Source organism: Daphnia carinata, chromosome 9, assembly GCF_022539665.2.
Source record: "Daphnia carinata strain CSIRO-1 chromosome 9, CSIRO_AGI_Dcar_HiC_V3, whole genome shotgun sequence".
Classification (NCBI taxonomy): Eukaryota; Metazoa; Arthropoda; class Branchiopoda; order Diplostraca; family Daphniidae; genus Daphnia; species Daphnia carinata.
The window spans coordinates 4112208-4131300 of record NC_081339.1 but is presented as its reverse complement, the minus strand read 5'-3'; the positions used below and the strand labels follow the sequence as shown (position 1 = coordinate 4131300).

The window sequence follows — 19093 nt, the reverse complement described above, 5'->3', positions numbered from 1 at the left end:
TTTACGTTTACAATGTCGAACATTTCGGCATAGTCCAGATGTCCAGAATCCGGATTCTTAGAAAGAAAAACCATTGATCGTAAAATGCTTAAATCCAATTGCGTTAATTCCATAAACATTTGCATTGGAAATTAGATAGATACGAAGCGTACATGTGTACAAGCGGCACCTACACCGGAAAAGAGTTTTCAAACTTTTTGAAGTGTCGTCTGCAAAGAAAATTGCGCGAAGGGAGTATACAAAATCTAAAGATAAAATTGTGAGATGTTTACCAGTAAGTTGACTGTGTACTAATCCAGCTTCGCATCGGTGAAGGCAACTAGTCATAGATTAGAGTATAGAGAAGTAGTTTTTGATAAGTATTTTCGTAGACAAGCTGCTGCGCGAAATAATTTCACTGGCATGAATGGATGTAGTACAAAATTATGAGCACAGTGGCATTCTAAAATTCTAAGATCCATTCATTAGCAGGTAAATGGTTTCTTTTGCTCTTTTAATTTCCCATTTTATCTATATCCTAAGATTATTTTGTCATTTTTAGTTATTTTCAGCATGCCAAACAGCAGTGAAAGTGATGAATCTACCTTTGACCCACGGGCTGGTTTACGGAAGCCTATTTTGTCAGCCTGTGATGAATCAATTGCCCCAACATGTTCATCGCACCTGTCAAGCATTTCTCAAAAGCCAAAATCTGCAAAACTGTCCTTGTCCCTGCGGAAAAGGCAGGCTGGCACATCTTTTGGTAGAGAAGATGAATCTTTGCAGATAGGGAATCCAAATTCTAATAGGCAAAATAGCTTATTAGAGTCTCCATCTAAAAAGAAGTTTAAAACATCAAGATTTGATCATTCACATGCTGATTTTAGCTTTTCTTCTGACGACGACATACCACTTAGCCAAAAAGTGCCTAAAACAATTTATAGACGATCAGACAAGTTAGACGCCTCATTGTCTTCTGGTAGACCAAGCCAAGAAGTTGTCCCGTCATCCTCTGTTTTGCTCTCTCCAATAAAATGTCGCCAAGGAACACGATGCCAAAACAATAGCCAAGCCCATTTCACAGCTTATATTCATGTGGACAGCAGTCCAAGTGTGGAAAGTCTTGCTTCTACTGTGGTCTCTTTGGGAATCCCGGAAAGTGATCACATCGGTGAACTGGATGATAGAGTTAAAGCTGCAGACATCCAACCAAAACCTGCCGATGAATCTAAGCTTAACGTTCCACCCAGACAACTAAGTAGTTTTTCCGCAAACAGCTCAACAAAAGAGGATTTTATCCAACACTGGGTCGACTCTTGTGAAATAGAAGCCTTTGACAACATCAGTGACGACTCGGAAACTCAACCCTTGCCGGAAATGGTACCTGACCCTCTTGCCTCACCACCAGATATATCAGCAGAAAATCACGAAAAGGAAGAGATCTCATTACAAAACGAACCAATTTGTCAACCCATAACATGCACATCTTTAGAAAGCCACCAGATTACACCGTCTCGTGGAATGGTTACCCCATTAAAAAGAAGACAATCGTCGGCTGTCAAACAGTCAACAAATAGCAGCAAGCAATCGGAAATCACAGCGTTTTTCACGCCGTGCAACACTACGCCGGCAAAATTAAACACGGTGGTCGATATATCGCAAGTCCAGAGCCACACCGCCATCAGCGAGCTCAACACAACATTAACCAATGAATGTGAGTTCCAACCACAGCCAAGTGTGATGGCTGTTGATGAACTGGAAGTCACAGTTGTCAAGAAAGGCACGTCAACTTCAGGCCTGTTATGTAATGCTAAAGAGCAATGGTCTTACATCATGTCGCGAATGAAAATGAGAGGAACGGCCACTAATCTTCGACGTGAAATAAAGCAGACAGAAAAGGAGAAAGTCCTCCAAGAGCCCAAACATACGAAACCCACAGTTGAGGCTGGGCCTAGTACAACAGATCGTAAATGTCCGTTTTACAAAAGGATACCTGGCACAGGTTTCGCTGTAGATGCTTTTTGCTATGGCACAGTGGCTGGAGTGTCTTCTTATTTTCTGAGCCACTTTCACTACGACCATTATCGCGGACTTGGAAAATGGTTAAAGAAACCGCTCTATTGCAGCCAGGTGACGGCCAATTTAATCAACATGAAAATGAAACTGGATCCCGGTATCATTCGAGTTCTCCCATTGAAGGAATCGCGCACAATCGAAAATATTGAAGTCATCCTCATTGATGCCAACCATTGCCCAGGTATTATACATTATTTATCTAGCACATCAATTGTTAATTCTCTTCTCTTTTCTTTGTGTGATGAAAGGTTCAGTCATGTTTTTGTTCCGATTCCCGACAGGCAAAGTTGTTTTGCACGTCGGAGATTTCCGTGCTCATCCTAATATGGAGAGATTATACGAACTCAAACAGCGACCGATAGACGAGCTTTATTTGGACACGACCTACTGTGATGAACACTACGAGTTGCCCGCTCAAGAGGAGGTACTGTCCTACATTCGACGGCTAGTCCGTCGTTACGCGAATAAGCACCCAAAGCTTTTAGTCGTCAGTGGAACATACACGATTGGGAAAGAAAAAGTGTTCATGACGGCCGCCGAGGAATTGAATAGCAAAGTATGGGCTCCAACTGAGAAGCGGAGAATCTTAAAGTGCCTCGAAGACTTGGAAATTTCAAACCGCCTATCAGACAATCCCCTCGAAGCGGGCGTTCACGTTGTCAATATGGGGGATATTAAGCCGGCAAATTTGAAACAGTATTTGGACAATCTGCAAGGATCTTTCACTCACATCTTGGCGCTTAATCCGACAGGATGGGAGTACGACGGTCGGATGGCTATAAAAGGCCTAGATGCTATTCCAGCCGAAAACTTATCACGGATCAATTTTTATTCACGGAGTACCTTATAGCGAGCACTCGGGTTTTAGTGAGATGAAGCGCTTCGTTCGTTTTTTCCGCCCACGAAAGATCATTCCAACTGTTAACGTAGGTTCAGCTGCACAGCGACATAAGATGGAAACCATTTTTACTGAATGGCTTGGCCACTCTGCGCGTTACTAATGATTGCGGCTCACTACATTATTATGTCAGGTTTTTTACGAATTATTTCGTTTGTTTTCGTGATCGTTTCACCGTTGTGTTTTTCAAATATTAGATAGCCATCATCAAAATTATTCTGCACTTGTGAGTATGGGGTGGCTTATATATATATATACCTGAAATTTTGTATTACTCAGCAATAAACCGAATGGAACAAGAAGATTCCATAATTTTTGATTCCAGGTTAACAGAAGGGGGAAAATGACAACAACGAAAAAGTCATTGAACTTGTGTATTGTGTACCAGTGCTGCAAAGAGAAATTCATGAAGAAAAACAAAAGAGAAATCTGAAGAAACTTGCCCTTTCAGCTAGAGAGTTTCAGCGTGGTCTCGTCCGACAGGTTCTCCGTTGTCAGCCTTTTCATCAAACGTTTCCACATCGGGTAAGTTTTCTGTATTACTTTGCGTTTCTGCAGCAGTTAATCTATCGTGTACCTTCTTAATCTTTTCCGCAGCTTCAGGGGCTTTAATGATGTTCAAAATCTCGATCCACGAGTGGAGGAAAACATGCCATTCCTTCAATATCTCGGGCAACGCTCCGTGGCAGACGCAGTTACGGCCTTTATGGGCAGTCTCCAGATGTTGTAAGTGAAGACCGCTAGCTCCACCTTCAGAAAGGAAATCAACATTCTTTTTGCATTCGTTTTTCATGATCTTCAGATATTGGTAGCCATCAATAACGGAATTACGGGGATGCAATCCTTTGGATGCGAGAAACTCACGCAGGGCTGGAGCCAGATACTCAGTTAGACAAGCAAATAATTCGATAGCAAAGTGGGTTGCTTTTGCTTCTTCAGCCTCCGACATCAAGGTATTATGATCCCATTGATACTTTGGAGTTTTGAAAGAACACAGGTATTTTTCGAAATGGGCTTGAAATTGACTCAATTTACTCCTGATGCCGGTTACGGCTATTCCGGGGTTTTTAAGTGAATTTCCGGGTTGTTCTGACGATGGCGTCCCATTGTCTTTGATACCCGTAGCTTTAGAATTTGATTTCTTTCCAAACGTAAGCGTAGTTCCAAAGAAAGGATTCTTGCTTGTTTGTTTCGGAGTACTGGGTGGAGGCTCGTTACTGGGTTTGGCGTCTGTTGGTAGGGAAGAAGCTACTGGTGTCTGTGTCTTCGCTGATTCAGGATTTTTAAAGAAAATATCTCGAAATGCATTTTTCAAACGTTCACTTTGTGGTATGAAAGATTTAGCCATCCTTTCGCTTTTCACCTTTACGTCATTGAATATTCAACTCATTATCAAATTTGATAGAATGCCAATAGTTCGTTTCGTTTACATCAATCCTAATTGATGTTACATATTCCTCAATGAATCAGCGTTTTTGAATGTGAATTTTACTTTTGCCATTTAGCGGTTGTACTTTCGCATCGTGTTCAAATTGATTTCGCTCTTACCACATCCTCGAAGTCCCTTAATTAGAATTACGACTCGCGTAATGTGGCGTACATGTTAGCCTACTTACAATTACTTGCATTTCGATAGACAAATATATCGAGGTATCTTTGACCGTCCTTACAACATGGCAACCCGTTATGTTATCTAATTATCGTCGCAAAATTTAGAGCATCGAATTGGGTCATCATGTTAAAACAAACACAAATAACGCGACCTGAATAACCGGATGTGCCAAACTGTATAGGGAAGACTAGTGATTATAGTAACTTGTTTCTTTCTACCTCGTCTCCTTTCGTGCCCCAGACAAACCTCGGAGCTACAGTCAACAACAGCAGTGATTAGAAATCAGTTGCAGTCCATCCTCCTCAACTGAAAATCGGTGAATAATGCATCGTGTTCCAATACATCAAAAGAAGGTTTACCTCATTTGCAAATTGATTAATTTATACAAATCCAACCTATTATCATTTTTAGTGCTTATTTGGCTTCAAATGGCTGTTAATCACGCTAATCGTCACCTCAATGATTGGGCCAAGTGCAGAGTCATCCGTCAAGAAAATGCTGGACGCAGGTAGTTAACCTTTTGATTTTTAAACAATCAATTAGAATCTAATTCACAGTGTTATCCGTCCACAACAGATAGTAATCGGCCGCTGATGTACAGCATGTTGCTTAAATATCCCATGTTGAGTACGGAAGCCGGATTAAGCCAAACGAATAGACATCCCATTCCGGTGCTAGGATTACCGGCTAAATTCCGTGCCCGGCCGACAATGTGCCGTGGAAAAAGGCTCGATTCCATGGGATCATTCAGTCCCGAAAATTATATCACGGCCGACCAGTGCATGATGATGGGCGGAGATTGCTGCAACTTAAGCCCAGCATGGGGTCATGGTAAGCAATAATTTGAATAGTTTTACTACAACTGTCTAACAACAAATTTGAATAACAGCAGCCAGCAACGATCCGAGTTACATGAAACCGTTGGATAGATGCCACGGTTGCTATGACACCAGCTTCACAGTTCAATGTACGGGAAATGTCTTGCGAACTCGAGAAAAATACGACGAAGAAGACGATAACGTGATAAGCCCAAATCAAGTAACGGCATCGACGTGCATCGGGCTGGGTGGCCAATGCTGCGATCCACGCTCCGCCCTTGAATTGTGTAAGTATGTTCAGTGACACATCAAATATGGTAATGTCAGTTGGGACTGGATAATTTAACAAAACAAATAAACAAAGTCGGTGGTGGCCTTGGGGTCTTTGATCCGCGACGGTACCCTCGGGAAGAACACTGCGCCAATTGTTTCTCCGGTTCAGCGTACCGGCTGGAATGCACCGGAAATTTGTTGCAATCCGAATCGTACACGGCTGACGTTTGCAGACAATTTGGCGGCCAATGTTGCCAAGGTAATTTTCTTTGAAAATAAACAATTTAATTCAAGCAAGTCATGACTTTGTTTTCATCTTTCTGACAGATATTTATGGCGCCTTCGATCCAGCACATTATCCCAACAGGGATTGTTCCATCTGCTTTTCCGACTCTATGCAGCCTCAGTAATCCAATTGGATTTCTTGTTTAAAAGAAAGAAGTTATTGTTCGTTGGCAGCTATAAATTGCGGGCATGTATATATGCTGCCACAAGTCTGAAAATCATGTTGTGTTACTCAGAAATTCAAACATCAAAATGCTAATAGTATGCAAGTGTGCAAATTGCGGTTCGGAAAATGATTATACATATATATAAATATACATTTTAAAATGGAAAGTTCATATTTCCTTATCTAGAAGGGCATCCGTCCAGCTGGCACCATAGTTTTTTTTTCTTAAAAAGAATTCCGAATGAAGAGGATAATTCAAATGACCTCACCGTTTTTGGTAGGGTAATGAAAATCAATCCAATGATGGGATCCACACATCTTGTGGCATGTTCCAAACACTGCCAACGCATCGCTAAACATCCAATCGGTATGCAGAACAATTTTGAGCATCCAACGCTATGATCAACGTGATAAGACACGTTCAGTATTTCCAGCCAGATGAAGTAATGCAAAATATAATGGCACCGTCGATTAAAGAAATACGCTTCTCTTCAACTTTCATGTTTTCACGTCGACTTTCTCATCGTTCGAGGACACACGTAGGACGGGATTCCCGCAGCGCTTAAATGGGATAACGACAAACTCAGAGTCAATCTGACGAATGATGATGCGCAACATGACGAATGATGCTTGTTAGCTTTAAAACCGGATAACACTATGCTTCTAAATATGTAAAGGGACTCTTCTTCGGTAGTAGGAAGAAAGTTGTCTTGGTCCCGTGCTATTTTGAGAACACGTTCCATACAAAAGAAAGGCGCACGACAGCGCTTGACATTATCTTCAGTTAGAAAGATTACGCTCATTTTTCCTCATTCAAAATGAGAATTGGCCGGTAATCAAAAAAAAAAATTTTCTAAAACATTTGGCGTATCTAATTATATCCTTTAATTCATTGTTGCGTAGCGAAGAAAAGAAAGTCGGCCATAAAGGAATTCAATCGATCGCGTGATTTGCAGCCGTATTCACTCAAACCATTTCTTATTAAATTTAAACATTATTCAACTTGATGCCGAAAGCAAACTCTCAAAGCTGGAAGAACGTGACTGACAAATTGAGGAAAAAGAAAACATCGATTATCGATTAGCTCAAAACTAAACACACAAACTTGCTGCCCAAAATAAATGTAGATCTTATCAGGTGACACATCGTTTCCGTTTTATCTGCAACCGTTATCAATTTTCAACCTAGTTTGCCAGGTGATAAAGCGACAGCCAGTCGGAACAAAAACGTCATTCGTTCTCAAAATGTGAAAGCCTAGAATCCCGTTTTCTTTTACTTAATTCGTGATGGACATTGTGTGTACTTGTGACGAATTTCACCATGGCATTAGTTCTATCCAGATCAGCGTTTAAACGTTTATGTTTATTGCCGTTATTGTTGGTGTTCTTGATCATCTTCTTCTACCATCAAATCGCTAACATTTACCGTAATGTCGATTATCAAGGAAATATGACAGTCGTTCAGATGGCATTCGATTTGTTCAAACGTCAGCCAGTGGACATTTGTCGAAACGTCGTATTGCTCAACGTTGGCGATCCGAAAGGAATCGAACTCAATTCTTATCCGCAAACGATCTGCGCTGATATAGGATTCCAGTACGTATACGTATAATTTTGTAATTAACACAGTCTTAATCTTTGTATTGAAGAATTGAAGAAAACAATTGTGTGGTCTACGTCATCAAAACGCAGAAGAACGAATGGTCTCTAGAGGACACTGTGGAACGAATTGGATGTCGAGTCTATTCGTTATTGTTGGCCTCCGACTCTGCGAAAGTAACTCCGCGTAACCGGAGCAATTACGTACATTTCCAGAGTCTTGGTGAACAAGAATCAATCGGAAAATTCATTCAACAACAGAGCACTAATGCTACGTTGATTGATTACATGATGATTCGATTGGGACGCGATGGAAACGAATGGCAGATCCTGTCCGACCTCATGGAGAACCATCAGCTGGACCGAGTTAAACATTTATCCGTCGGCATCAATCTGTGTCCTGATCGATCGAGCTTCACGGAATCGCACTTTCAATACATGCTGGACGTGGACCGGCAACTGGCCGATAAATGGGACATGAAATTGTTCGATGTGGCCAACGACGAGGACACATTTGTGTATAATCCTGTCGTCAAGGAGAAGACTCACTGCGCTTCTCAGTTCGCCTGGATCAATCAGCGATTCCGTCGGCTGGGTGATCTTCAATTTCAAATGTTTTTCAACGATTCCCAGCCCACAGAATCCGTTTCTAGTCAATCTAACAATCGATAGTGACTCCTTCTCTCTTTGATGCTGCTCGCATCCTTCTCATTTTAAAAATTCCATTTTCTGAATTAGTCTTATGAAAACATGCAAAATAAAAATTTTATGTGTCGCTTCCTTGTGTCAAAGGCTTCCACAGTTTCCTCACAATGATTTGAAATCGTTTTTCACATTTGATAAGCGTGTCTTTCCTGCTCCACTTGGCTTTCATGAAAGGCCTTCTGAAAAGCCAAGCTGTGATTCTTGATTGATTTAATCCCTCCCCAATTAAGTTTCAGAAGAGATTGCACAAAAGGAAGGCTCTATCTGCTATTCACGCTTTTCGGGGGGCGTGTGTACGGCTTTTGACTCGCGTGAAATTATTCCAATGCCGTTCACGTCCATCCTTCTAAGGATTCCCTCAATCTCCGCTGTGTCTGATGTTCGGATAACAAAAGGAATATTGTCGTCTGATTAAACATGTTTCCACCATTTGTGGAATGGATAGCGGTATGTGTAAATCATTTGAACGAATCGATATAAACTTTCAAATATATTTTTCAATTGGATTGCGAAATTCTTTTCAAGATTGTATTTCGCAGTCTAACCTTTTCAACGAAAAGGAAAGCCATCACAAGCAGAATTTCCATTCGTTTTAAAGAAGCCCTATATCGCTAACAAAGTTAAGGCTAACAAACGATAACCTTGACGTCAGATCTTCTGTTCGGCTGTCACATTGTAAACTCCCTGTCAATAGAGCCATTTTTACTTAAAAACATCCAATTTCATCAGCCACATCTTTTGCTTGGCAAAAGGAAAAGTCGTGCGCGTTCGGTTCATGCAATGTTAGCGGAAATGACTTACATAACGGTATTATCTAGGTAAAAAGAAATCAACGAGAAAACGAAAGTTTTCAAATGATATCTGTCAATCAATAACCTTGACGGCATATGGCGAGCCTGTTTTGGTAAGAGCTTTATGTATAAATAGATAGTAAGCATCGTTATCGACACATTCCATCTCGTAGCATTTGTCCAGTCACAAGCAAGCGGTCACCTTCACCATGAAATATTCGGTAAAGATATGCTATGATTATGAAAGTAGTGTTACTCATTTTTGTTTACCGTTGTAATCAAACAGGTTGTGTTGATTTACACCTGTGTTCTGGTGGCGATGGCAAACGGACATTGGAAAAATAAAGGAACGGGCAAATGTCGAGTGCAAAGTGAATCGAAGGCAGGCAAAAGTCCATCCTGGGAATGGGTTGATTGCGTTTATAGTAACGGTGATCTAATTATGATCAGTACAACGAAACGGCCTACGACCACCCAAAAGCCTTTGAAAATTGACGGACAATTCAAGAAGAGGGGGCCGGGCAAATGTTTGATAAAAAGTGAGACTGAGAAGACGAAGAAAGGAAATCAGCCAGCTTGGGTGTGGGTTGATTGCGATTATTCAAGTGGGCGTCCGCAACCAATCACTTCAAAGCCACCTGCCGTGAAAACAACAACGATCTCTACGACCTCCCGGCCTGTCGTTCCAGTACCATCTCTGGTCCAAAATCAAGTCCGGCCTCAAATACCAGCACAAGTTCCTGTCCATCCATCTATGCAAGTTCCAGCACAGATACTTTCTCCAGTGCAAGTTCCGGTACAGGTACGTCCTGCAATACAAGTTCCAGTCCAGGTCCGTCCTCCCATGCAAGTTCCAGCACAGGTTCGTCCTCCAATGCAAGTTCCAGCACAGGCCCGTCCTCCCATGCAAGTTCCCTCACATGTTCGTCCTCCAGCACCAGTTCCAGCGCAAGTCCGTCCTCCAATGCAAGCTCCCCCACAGGTCCGTCCTTCAACGCCAGCTTATTATCCTGCCTGGCCTTCCGTTCAAGCTCCTCTACGACCTCCAGCTCCTTTCCCCTTCCAGCCTGCTCCAGTTCCACCACGTCCTCCTACGCCAGCTCCGACTCCTTCGCGACCACCAATGTCTTCTACATCGAGATCTGTTCCAGTTGCAACGACTCAGAAGACATCATCAACTACTGCGAGCAATGAAGTCTGTAAGGGAAGGTGGTGCTGGAACGGTACAATATGGACAGAGAAAGGTAAAAGTTCAACAGAAAGGACGTTAAATATTTTCAAGAAACCTACTCTACCTTAAAGTGCTGGACAGGCTGGAACGCTCGTCAACGTGCAACAACCGAGCGACAATCAAAATGAAAAGCCCAAAATCTGAATCAAATGTAATTACTTGGCGAATTTTTTTTTTGTATTTACACCAATCCACATGCCATTTGTCTTTTTTCTTTCACGAAGCATGGCGCAATATATTTAAACGTAAAGCCAATAAAAGCATTGATACTTATTAATTAAGTTTTTTTACAACACCAGATGGCGCTAGTAACAACGAGATTGCATTAATACCATCCATATGCATTGGTATAGCCATAATCACCAATGATGATTTTACCGATATTTATCATATTTACTATTATTTCTAAATTGATTCATGATTTGAACACTATGTGAAATAAATTTAACTTTAAGAAAAGGTATAATTGAATGTTATTATGTTTAATCGAAATTTTTAAAATTAAAAAAACGTACCACATCTCCAAAGGAAATGCGCTGGAGCCAAGCCGATTACTACTTAAAACCATCGCGTGATGCCATTTTTTTAATTCAAATTCTTTTCGAGAAAACAACAGTCATTCAAAATGTTGTCATACTTCACTGGATTTGTTTCGTTTTTCGTGACGGTCCTGACAGGAACCTACGTTGTTCATAAACCCCCCCAACCCCTGCTTAAAAGGCCCCGGTTGCCAATACCACCAATCCCAGAAACGGCCATCCAACCACAGTCGCGTTACGGATTCCCTGGGAATTCCGCAGCATCTGGTAACCGGAATCCGCATAACTACCGCCATAACAACCCCGGTACGCCCGTTACACCAGTATGCAACCAGCCTATATATAACGTTGGTAACAACCATCTACCGCAACCGGCCGCCACGTTGGGCTTCCAATCAAACCAGAATACGTGTCCACCACAAGGGCCCAGCCCTCCGTTGCCGTCTTCGAGTATACAACTGACATTCAAAATTTTGTCATACTTCACCGAATTTGTTTCGTTTTTCGAGGCGCTCCTGACCAGAACTTTTGCTTGTCATTATCCCCCCCAACCCCTGCTTAAAAAGTCTCGGTTGCCATTGCCACGAACCCCAGAAACGGCCATCCAACCCCAGACGCGGTACGAATTCCCTGAAAATTCCCCAGCATTTGGTAACCGGAATCCGCATAATTACAGCCATAAAAACCCCAGTACGCCAGAATACTTCCAGCCGATATACAACGTTGGTAACGATCATCTACAACAACGGGCCGCCAAGTTGGGCTTCCAATCAAACCAAAATACGTGTCCACCACAAGGGCCCAGCAACACCAACACCAACACCCAGCAACACCAGCACCACAAAGTTCCATCTCCACCACGCATTGAACTGCCGGACAAAACGAAAGACTCTGCGCGCTTCGAGCATTCGTATGAAGAAACGGTCAGAGAAAACGCATTTCTACGGCACCGTGTCATGCAGTTGGAGGCACAAAACCAGCGGTTTCGTAACCTATTCGGCGTTATAAACCATGAACTGAAGCAATACCAAGCTCAAGAGGAAAAGAGCCAGGCAGAACAGGCCAAGTTGTCAACAACAATGGGGACAAATTACTCGCAAAAACACGAACGTGCAGTGATGCCATCTCCGTGCGGGAATGCTAGAAAGGACCTTGGTCAAGCCCAACAGAATGCCTACTATGCCCCACACGTTAACCGAAACGAGGGCTGTCAAGCCGATAAACACCAATCTCGAGTGCCACCTGAAAAAGGGGCTGATCAGATGCATCCATCAAGACCCGTGTTGAACGGTCCCGTGTCTTCGCAAAGAAATAGGCCGACAGCGATGGCGTTCCCCACTTCTTGCGGGACTTACCGGAGCACCTTAATCACGGAATCTGGAACTGAACAGCATCAGAAAACGATGCAAAAGCTCAGTGAAGCAAAACCGGACGTGGATCTTGAAAGTGGGCAAGAGGTGTGGACTGAAATCAGCTTTATTTAATAGGTTCTTTTTCGTAAATAAGGTTTTTCAACTTCGCAGACCATGTGGCTTGAATTACCTTCGTTTTTCGGAAAACGATCTATTAAATAAAAGTGCATTTCAAACCCTACTCTTCACCAACTTATTGCAGACTTTCTTCTTTTGTTTTTTAAGTTAAATGCATTCAATGATTGTTTTGTCAATCAACAATATGACACCTTGACGTTTTGCCCTGTGGCAATCCTACGGAATTGATTGGCGAACCCGTAAACGGTGCTGTTCATTTCCGCGTGATTTTTGTTCGTGTATTTTCTATGAAAATTGTTCTCTTTCAGTGAGTTCGTGAGCTTGTGAAGAGTGTGATCGGTTTTGCACTTATATTCGTTAAAAGTGCTTGCCGATAACTTCAAAACTTGTTTACAATCGCCGGAAGAAGGCGATGGAAGAAATTACATGTTTTCTTAAAGAATAAGGCAGTGAATCAACTACCTTTACGGGGGATTTCAACCCTTAAATGAGTCGATCAATTTTCGTGGAGCGCTATAAGAAAACAAAGTCGGGCGTCAGTTGTCAGTATTTGAATTGTAATTTCTTTTCGTTTCATTAATAAACGGATTCTGTTCCAAACTCTTTGTGTTTCATTTTTTTTATGGTACGGGGAAATGAAGAATTATAATAACACTCGAAATAGAATCGAACACGGTATTATTCGATTACTTCCTATAGTTAAGATGTATTAGAGCATTTAGGAATTTGTCTCATTAAAAGAGATGTAATGGGAAGGAACAACTAGCTGTGGAACATGTTATTGTAAAGGAGGACACACGTTGTCATGTTGCCTCCAATACGGGAAAAATAAAACTAACGCGGCGCTGCTACTCACTATGTCGCGTATAGGTAAGCACAAGACAATACGTGTTTTGAAACGTGTATTAAAATACCACAAGTAGTCAATCAAGGGAGCAGGTAAGAGGCGTAGTCCTAAAATTACGTAACACTTACTTGGGCATACACTACTAAGGGGCAACTAAGACAAGTAGCGAATATGACTAAGAAGGGGACTTACGCTTCAGCTTGTGAGGAGGAGGTAGCGGCTCAGAAGGATGCTGAGGTACTCACGTGATAGCTCTCTCAAGGGACGACTAACTACTGCTAGTTGTCGATGGCTTTTTATATGTTAGCCATCGACTGTGAGGACCATAGGCACAATGTTAAAAGATAGGCGGCAATATCGGGCGGAATCGGGCGATCTTGGGCGCCATGGAGGGGTATAGGCGGGCAAATTCGGACGGTATCGGACGAATTTGAACGATAGCTAAAAATCGGTCGGGCAATTTTAGGCCATTTCCGGCAATCTCAGACCAACCAAAATAAATCTATTTTTAGCTGACGTGCCGAGACATGTCTTCATGATTTGTTGTATTCTTAAGGGAGTTTTTAGAACTAGGTTAGTAAATGAAGGCTTTAAGTTAAAAAGGTTACAGGTATAAAATTCTAGTCTATTTGAAAAAGAAAGGTAAGAAGAGGCTTCGCTAGACGATTCGTTACATTATAAACGAGGGACATAGCAAGATCCAGTCGGGCCGCCGTGTTCATTTGGTTTAATCACGTAAAGTGATTCAAGTTTCGGCAGCTCCGAGAACTGGCCATTACGTACTGTAGCGCCAATGGACTTTGTCGCGTATCGTATGATGATAGGAGTAACAAGTCAGAGGAGTAGTTGGTAGTTAATAGTAGAGTAGTTGAGTTAGTTGAACAGTAGTCAGGTTAGTTATTCAATGAGTAGCCGAGCTGTTGTTTCGTGATAGTCGTCGTTCTGTAGCCTATCGTCGAGTGTGTTTTGGTGTACTGCATCTTGTCTATGTGTCAATACAAGCCTTAACCCAGTGAAACCGTTACAGTACCTACAATTGTGCACCTCATCGTAACGTGTAATTGTGTGTTAGGTTGTGCAATGTCAGCATATGCGTCACAACGTTGGGAATCTGTCGCTGTTCCGCTATTATCATTTAATGTAAGTAAATTAATTCCCTCATGGTCAGTAGCATTTTTTCGTCTATTTATCGAGTGTTCCAAACATCCTCAAGACCGACAAGCATCACCTAGATTACGAATAGTTCTTGAGAGAAAGTGTGATACATTTTTATGTCAGAGCAGATCGATCGTTAGCAAGTCACGTTATTAGGCGGACAATCTTCATGGGGGTTTCTCGGGTTTACATTGCTTTATATTCACGCGCTAAGCTTAAACATTTCTATTTTTACTGTATATACAATGGCGTTATAAAGGCATGTTTTCACGTCACGTTTCTTTTTTATTGGAAGAATCCTTTATTTCGATTTTGGCCGTTACTTTCGCACATGACGGTTGAATAGGGACTCAGGAAAAGCTGTATACATTTGTTATTTGTGTGGTTGGTTCTCATCAACAAAGCTGTCCAAAATATCCTTTTTAATTGACCTTCCACACAAAACGGTGACCTCTCTGCGTCCTTTGTTCCGGCCCAGCCAGATTGAAAAACACACACGTCTTCCTATTTCTATTTGTGTTCCCATAAAACAAACACGAACGCACGACACGCATTGCAAATTCTGTCTGTTTACAGGCCGCTTCTCGTTTGATATTTACGTCACGTTCACTTTAGTGTTAAATGCGTTCTGCGACACACAAGTGAGTTTCTCCGACTGTAATAAACAAATGGGCCTCCATCCAGTTTCTCTTAAGGTCCCCAGACAGTCATCGATCCGAGAAAATTCATCCAATTTCACGCCGAGTTCCGTCCAATCCCGCAGATGGAAATGCACAAACGATAATTGAAGTCAGTACTTTCTTTGTAATAGAGATATTTCGCAGGTCCTTTAACAATTCAACTATGGGTCAAGATATAACGTGTTACTTATCCGAATTTAGAAAACCTAATGGATTCTGATTAAATCACAACTAGAAAAAAAAGACTAGACGATTAATGAATTATTCAAAATTTGTTACAGGTCGTCTGTTTTTTCCTTTTTTCGGCATTCGGAATGCAAATGAGATGACCTTCGTTTAATGTCCAACAGTGCCCAGTCGTCTGTGGCGGAGGTCGGTGCCCTCTCCGATTATCGATTCTTGTTCCTGCTCTGATTCGTCCAATAGCAACTGTCTCTTCCGGCTTTCTTCTTCCTCCCGGATGTAACTCGCTTTCGAATCGACAACGCTGAGTGCGATGCCTAGTTGGGCAGCGTAGTAAGTCGTCATTATCAACACCTGTTGGCAAAACAAGTCAGTAAAACATTTTCCAATAGCTTATTTCCATAAATACTTGGCCGTAAGGAATGGGCGAATAAAACATGTGGAAACCGATGATCGAATCGGATATAACGAAGAGGAACCCTCCGACACATGAGCAAAGTTTGGTCCAAGTCCACAGATCCTAGGTGGTAAACAAAAGAAAATCGATGTTTTTAATAAAATTTGAAAGCCAACGCCCTTCCTATTCCGTCCGTTTTATCGATCCCGGAGAATCTGCCATCATCACCTCAAAGAAGCGGACACGGGCTGTGGCTCTCCACGCCATTGTCACGAGGAGTGCCGTGTAAATAGGGACGGTCAGCTTGTAAATCAGTGCTTGTTGCGGCAGCCAGATGGAGAAACCTGATTGAAAACAAACACTGCACTTATCACATACGCTATTTTGTTATTCCCGCGAAACGATTTGAGATCGGTATCTAATCAATTTTTTATTTTTAGAAATATGAAAAGTACCGAGCATTGAGGCGATGTAGAGCGGAATACCCAAGCGGATGTTGAGCGGCTTGAAACCAAAAGCCGAGATGAAAAAGATGTGACCGACGCCGAAAGCGAGCATGCCGTAGAGGAAAAATTCACGCCAGACGAGCAGGCCGTCGCCCAAGCAGGAAAAGATGAGGCCGATCAAAATGCGACGCGAAAACGTGTACCTGTTTTTATTTACCCATAAAAAAAGCACAATGTTTTTAATCTAGTTCTTTTATTCAAGGTGAACCAACAGCCTTCAGGACGGCGGTCGGGTACATCTGCACCGAGATGAGGAGAAACATGATTGGTGGACTCACTCATTGCCAAGACTCATACCGTGCATTAGCACGAAGAGTAGGAGACTTAGGATGGGCAAACATTTAATAAACATGGCCAGAAGCGAAGGATTCTCCTCCGGAATGAAAACGACGAAATAGATGGCCAGCGTCTTGAAGAAAGGGACGAATTTCGGTCCGACGCTCTTTAACTAAACGCAAAAAAAAAACATGAAAAGAGATTGAGGAACATGTCACTTGATATGACAGCAATCAAATTTGACCAAGAAAGCAAACAATTGTCGTGTACTCGATAGGAAAAAACCCGGAGATAATTGTGACGTGGTTACAAAGGCCATCCTCGGGGCGATCGAGTACGATTACAATCGCATTTTTGTTAAGCTTAAAAACAACATGTCTGGCCACTTAACGACAAAAGGAACAGATGGTGACATTGAAAATTAAAAATCTGGCAACAACATACCACTTGTTTTGGTGACGTCATCACGAACGATCTTACGCCTTCCAGACGAATTTGAGAAATGAATAACAACAAGTGCGCATCAACAGCAAAAAGAAAAGGTAAAGAACCGAGTGAAGAGTGTACAGTTGGTTAAGCTTAAAATTATTATTATTAGGAAACAAAATAGGGATCACTGCCAACAACGTCGAGGTTATAACGAAGACTGTCCTACTCGTCCGATCTATTGTCGAATCGGGCCCCTCACTGCGAATCTACGCGTCCACGATCGAAGACGAGGGGGGTGAGATGGACTTTTGCCTACTAGCTGAGACGTTTATCGAGTCACCCAGTCCTCCCAACAGAGCCCTGTGGGTGTAAACAGTTCGGCGTGAAAAGCTGTGCGTGATTCGACCACCATCTAGCGCTGAGTCATGCTACCAAAGTTTCGTTCCGAAATTCAATTGGCTGTTATTTTTTATTGTTTATTTTTTTTTAATAGCGACAGGAAAGATTTGTTTAATTCATTATTTTGCTAGGAGGAATCTCGACAACTATCGTGAAACAACTGAGGGACTTTTGGGAGCAAGCGCTGAAATAATGACGCTGTCAAATTCTCGAAGATATTCGATACCATTTTTTCTGTCGTTGCCTCGAACTCCTCGTGATCTATGACAAGTGTTCAACATTAACCTCCAACCTTTATTTTTATTTAAGAAAATGGATTTTTCCCGCTAACCTGTCATGAGCAAATGGCCGGCCAGCTCGCACAGGGCGGGATTCATACCACCGTAATCTTTCTTCGCTCCTGCATTTGACGTGGGCGCAAACATATGGTGAAAGGTGAACATAAAAAAAGCCATTAATCATTAAGTAAGTTCTCCCATTTATTACTATCACTAACCGAAAGCAGGTTCACGCGCCCAAAGGAATACGCGTAATGTGTCGTAAATTATTTCACGATGGACGTCGTCGGAGGAGTCGGGCGATAACCCCTTGAAGCGAGTGCCGCGTGTGATGAACATATTGTGCGCCATTTCGTTCTGCCTCATGTAATCGGCCAAGGTGAATACGTGTCTGTGTTACGAAACAAGTAGGACACCATGGCTCACTTGCTCATCCGTAAAAAAAAATTAAATTTACCTGGCCAGTTGAGTAGGATCATTGTCAAGTTGAAAAGCAAATCCTTTGGCTGGGTAATCCTTCAACGTAAAGCAAGGACCAACAATGTGTTCAACTGGCTGGAAACAGAAACAGTTTATTCCAAAAGGACCAGGTTGAAATGTTTTAAATGATACTTACCGCTGTTTCAAGATAAAGCTGTTCTTGTAGGTAGTACAGGTGGTAATGTTGGTGATTAATGGACGCGCAGCCTCCAGGACTACTAAATCCGGCTTTGAAACGACTTGAACCGCAATAGAAAAACAGTTTCAGAAATGGTGAAAGTATTGTTATAAAATTCCGTAGCTTGCTTACGGGTCAGCGCTGCGGAGAACTGTTGTTAGCAAGAGTTCCAGTCCGTAAAGTGTCATACGTTGGGGGATGTGTTGCGACACTCTTGGAACTAGCAGGCAACTACCAAATTCAAGTGGACTCATGTTGATGATTAGAAACGTATCAACCTCGCTGTCGGAATCCAACAATAGTTCTCCAGGACCCATCACAACTTCCCTTCCATGAATTTGATTGAAATGAAATTGCAGCGGATCAAAACTTTGATTGACCTTCCGCAAATTCTGACTCGGTCTTCTCCATCCTGGTTTCGATTTTTCCGGATTGTACTGTAACCAAAATTTAGTTTAATTCTTTTTTCTATTTACTTAGCTCGAAAGTAATGTGAGTATTCCTATACTTGCGCAACAAATTGGTACTGCCCGGGGATGATTTTATTCTGGATTCGATTCAAACGATAAAAGCAGACGCTTGCATCCGCGGCCTCTTTCCAGCGGCATTGAAGAATACGGTCGAATTCAGAATGTTGGCGGCTAGCGGACGAAGGCGCAGGAACGGACAGCACCAGAGCCCCGTGAGTTAAGCAGCCCATAATTGTGCTGAGTAAGAGAAAAACTAAAAATCAAATGGTCTCAGATATTCTGACATTTCCTTTTTTAAACTGCCACCCAAAAACTTTCAAAATTATTCGACGATATTCGAACGTCTGTTTTCTT

General features: G+C 42.2%; 6 protein-coding genes and 1 long non-coding RNA gene across 10 annotated transcripts; 5 read left to right on the top strand and 2 right to left on the bottom strand.

The window, feature by feature from the left end:
* The first annotated feature begins 225 nt into the window (after window positions 1–225).
* Window positions 226–3124, top strand: LOC130688859 (uncharacterized). The gene is given in 4 exon segments (XM_057511871.2): window positions 226–471; window positions 542–2236; window positions 2304–2854; window positions 2856–3124. Coding segments are annotated over 3 exon segments (2436 nt in total). The 5' UTR covers window positions 226–471; window positions 542–552; the 3' UTR covers window positions 3057–3124.
* Window positions 3125–3180: 56 nt separating this feature from the next.
* LOC132088256 (uncharacterized) lies at window positions 3181–6079 on the top strand. 3 transcript variants are annotated; one of them, XM_059496751.1, is made up of 9 exons: window positions 3181–3478; window positions 3551–3679; window positions 3756–3906; window positions 4806–4918; window positions 4977–5073; window positions 5142–5396; window positions 5458–5670; window positions 5748–5915; window positions 5984–6079. In XM_059496751.1, the coding sequence occupies exons 4-9, from the start codon at window positions 4889–4891 to the stop codon at window positions 6064–6066; spliced, it is 846 nt and encodes a 281-aa protein (XP_059352734.1). In that variant the 5' UTR covers window positions 3181–3478; window positions 3551–3679; window positions 3756–3906; window positions 4806–4888; the 3' UTR covers window positions 6067–6079. The 3 variants fall into 3 exon arrangements, with proteins under 3 accessions (XP_059352734.1, XP_059352732.1, XP_059352733.1); XM_059496749.1 differs by having other exon boundaries at window positions 3190–3478; window positions 5455–5670; XM_059496750.1 differs by lacking the exon at window positions 3181–3478 and having other exon boundaries at window positions 3532–3679; window positions 5455–5670.
* A 1288-nt stretch (window positions 6080–7367) lies between these two features.
* Window positions 7368–8911, top strand: LOC130688879 (uncharacterized). The gene is made up of 2 exons (XM_057511893.2): window positions 7368–7702; window positions 7756–8911. The coding sequence occupies exons 1-2, from the start codon at window positions 7428–7430 to the stop codon at window positions 8375–8377; spliced, it is 897 nt and encodes a 298-aa protein (XP_057367876.1). The 5' UTR covers window positions 7368–7427; the 3' UTR covers window positions 8378–8911.
* A 434-nt stretch (window positions 8912–9345) lies between these two features.
* Window positions 9346–10764, top strand: LOC130688871 (proteoglycan 4-like). 2 transcript variants are annotated; one of them, XM_059496786.1, is made up of 3 exons: window positions 9346–9422; window positions 9488–9943; window positions 10064–10764. In XM_059496786.1, the coding sequence occupies exons 1-3, from the start codon at window positions 9411–9413 to the stop codon at window positions 10499–10501; spliced, it is 906 nt and encodes a 301-aa protein (XP_059352769.1). In that variant the 5' UTR covers window positions 9346–9410; the 3' UTR covers window positions 10502–10764. The 2 variants fall into 2 exon arrangements, with proteins under 2 accessions (XP_059352769.1, XP_057367868.1); XM_057511885.2 differs by having other exon boundaries at window positions 9488–10763.
* Window positions 10765–15247: 4483 nt separating this feature from the next.
* On the bottom strand, window positions 15248–17106 carry LOC130688885 (lysoplasmalogenase-like protein TMEM86A). Its single transcript, XM_057511900.2, has 6 exons — window positions 16950–17106; window positions 16508–16677; window positions 16179–16372; window positions 15952–16067; window positions 15736–15846; window positions 15248–15680 (listed from the first exon to the last, which is right to left on the bottom strand). Exons 1-6 carry the CDS (start codon window positions 16968–16970, stop codon window positions 15480–15482), a joined length of 813 nt encoding a protein of 270 aa, XP_057367883.1. The 5' UTR covers window positions 16971–17106; the 3' UTR covers window positions 15248–15479.
* A 122-nt stretch (window positions 17107–17228) lies between these two features.
* On the top strand, window positions 17229–18553 carry LOC132088307 (uncharacterized). Its single transcript, XR_009421777.1, has 3 exons — window positions 17229–17768; window positions 17839–18201; window positions 18258–18553. It is a non-coding gene; the product is annotated as an uncharacterized LOC132088307 (long non-coding RNA).
* LOC130688505 (GDP-D-glucose phosphorylase 1-like) lies at window positions 17461–19024 on the bottom strand. Its single transcript, XM_057511487.2, has 7 exons — window positions 18778–19024; window positions 18402–18706; window positions 18228–18330; window positions 18069–18166; window positions 17830–18002; window positions 17665–17733; window positions 17461–17594 (listed from the first exon to the last, which is right to left on the bottom strand). Exons 1-7 carry the CDS (start codon window positions 18967–18969, stop codon window positions 17461–17463), a joined length of 1074 nt encoding a protein of 357 aa, XP_057367470.1. The 5' UTR covers window positions 18970–19024.
* Window positions 19025–19093: the final 69 nt, after the last annotated feature.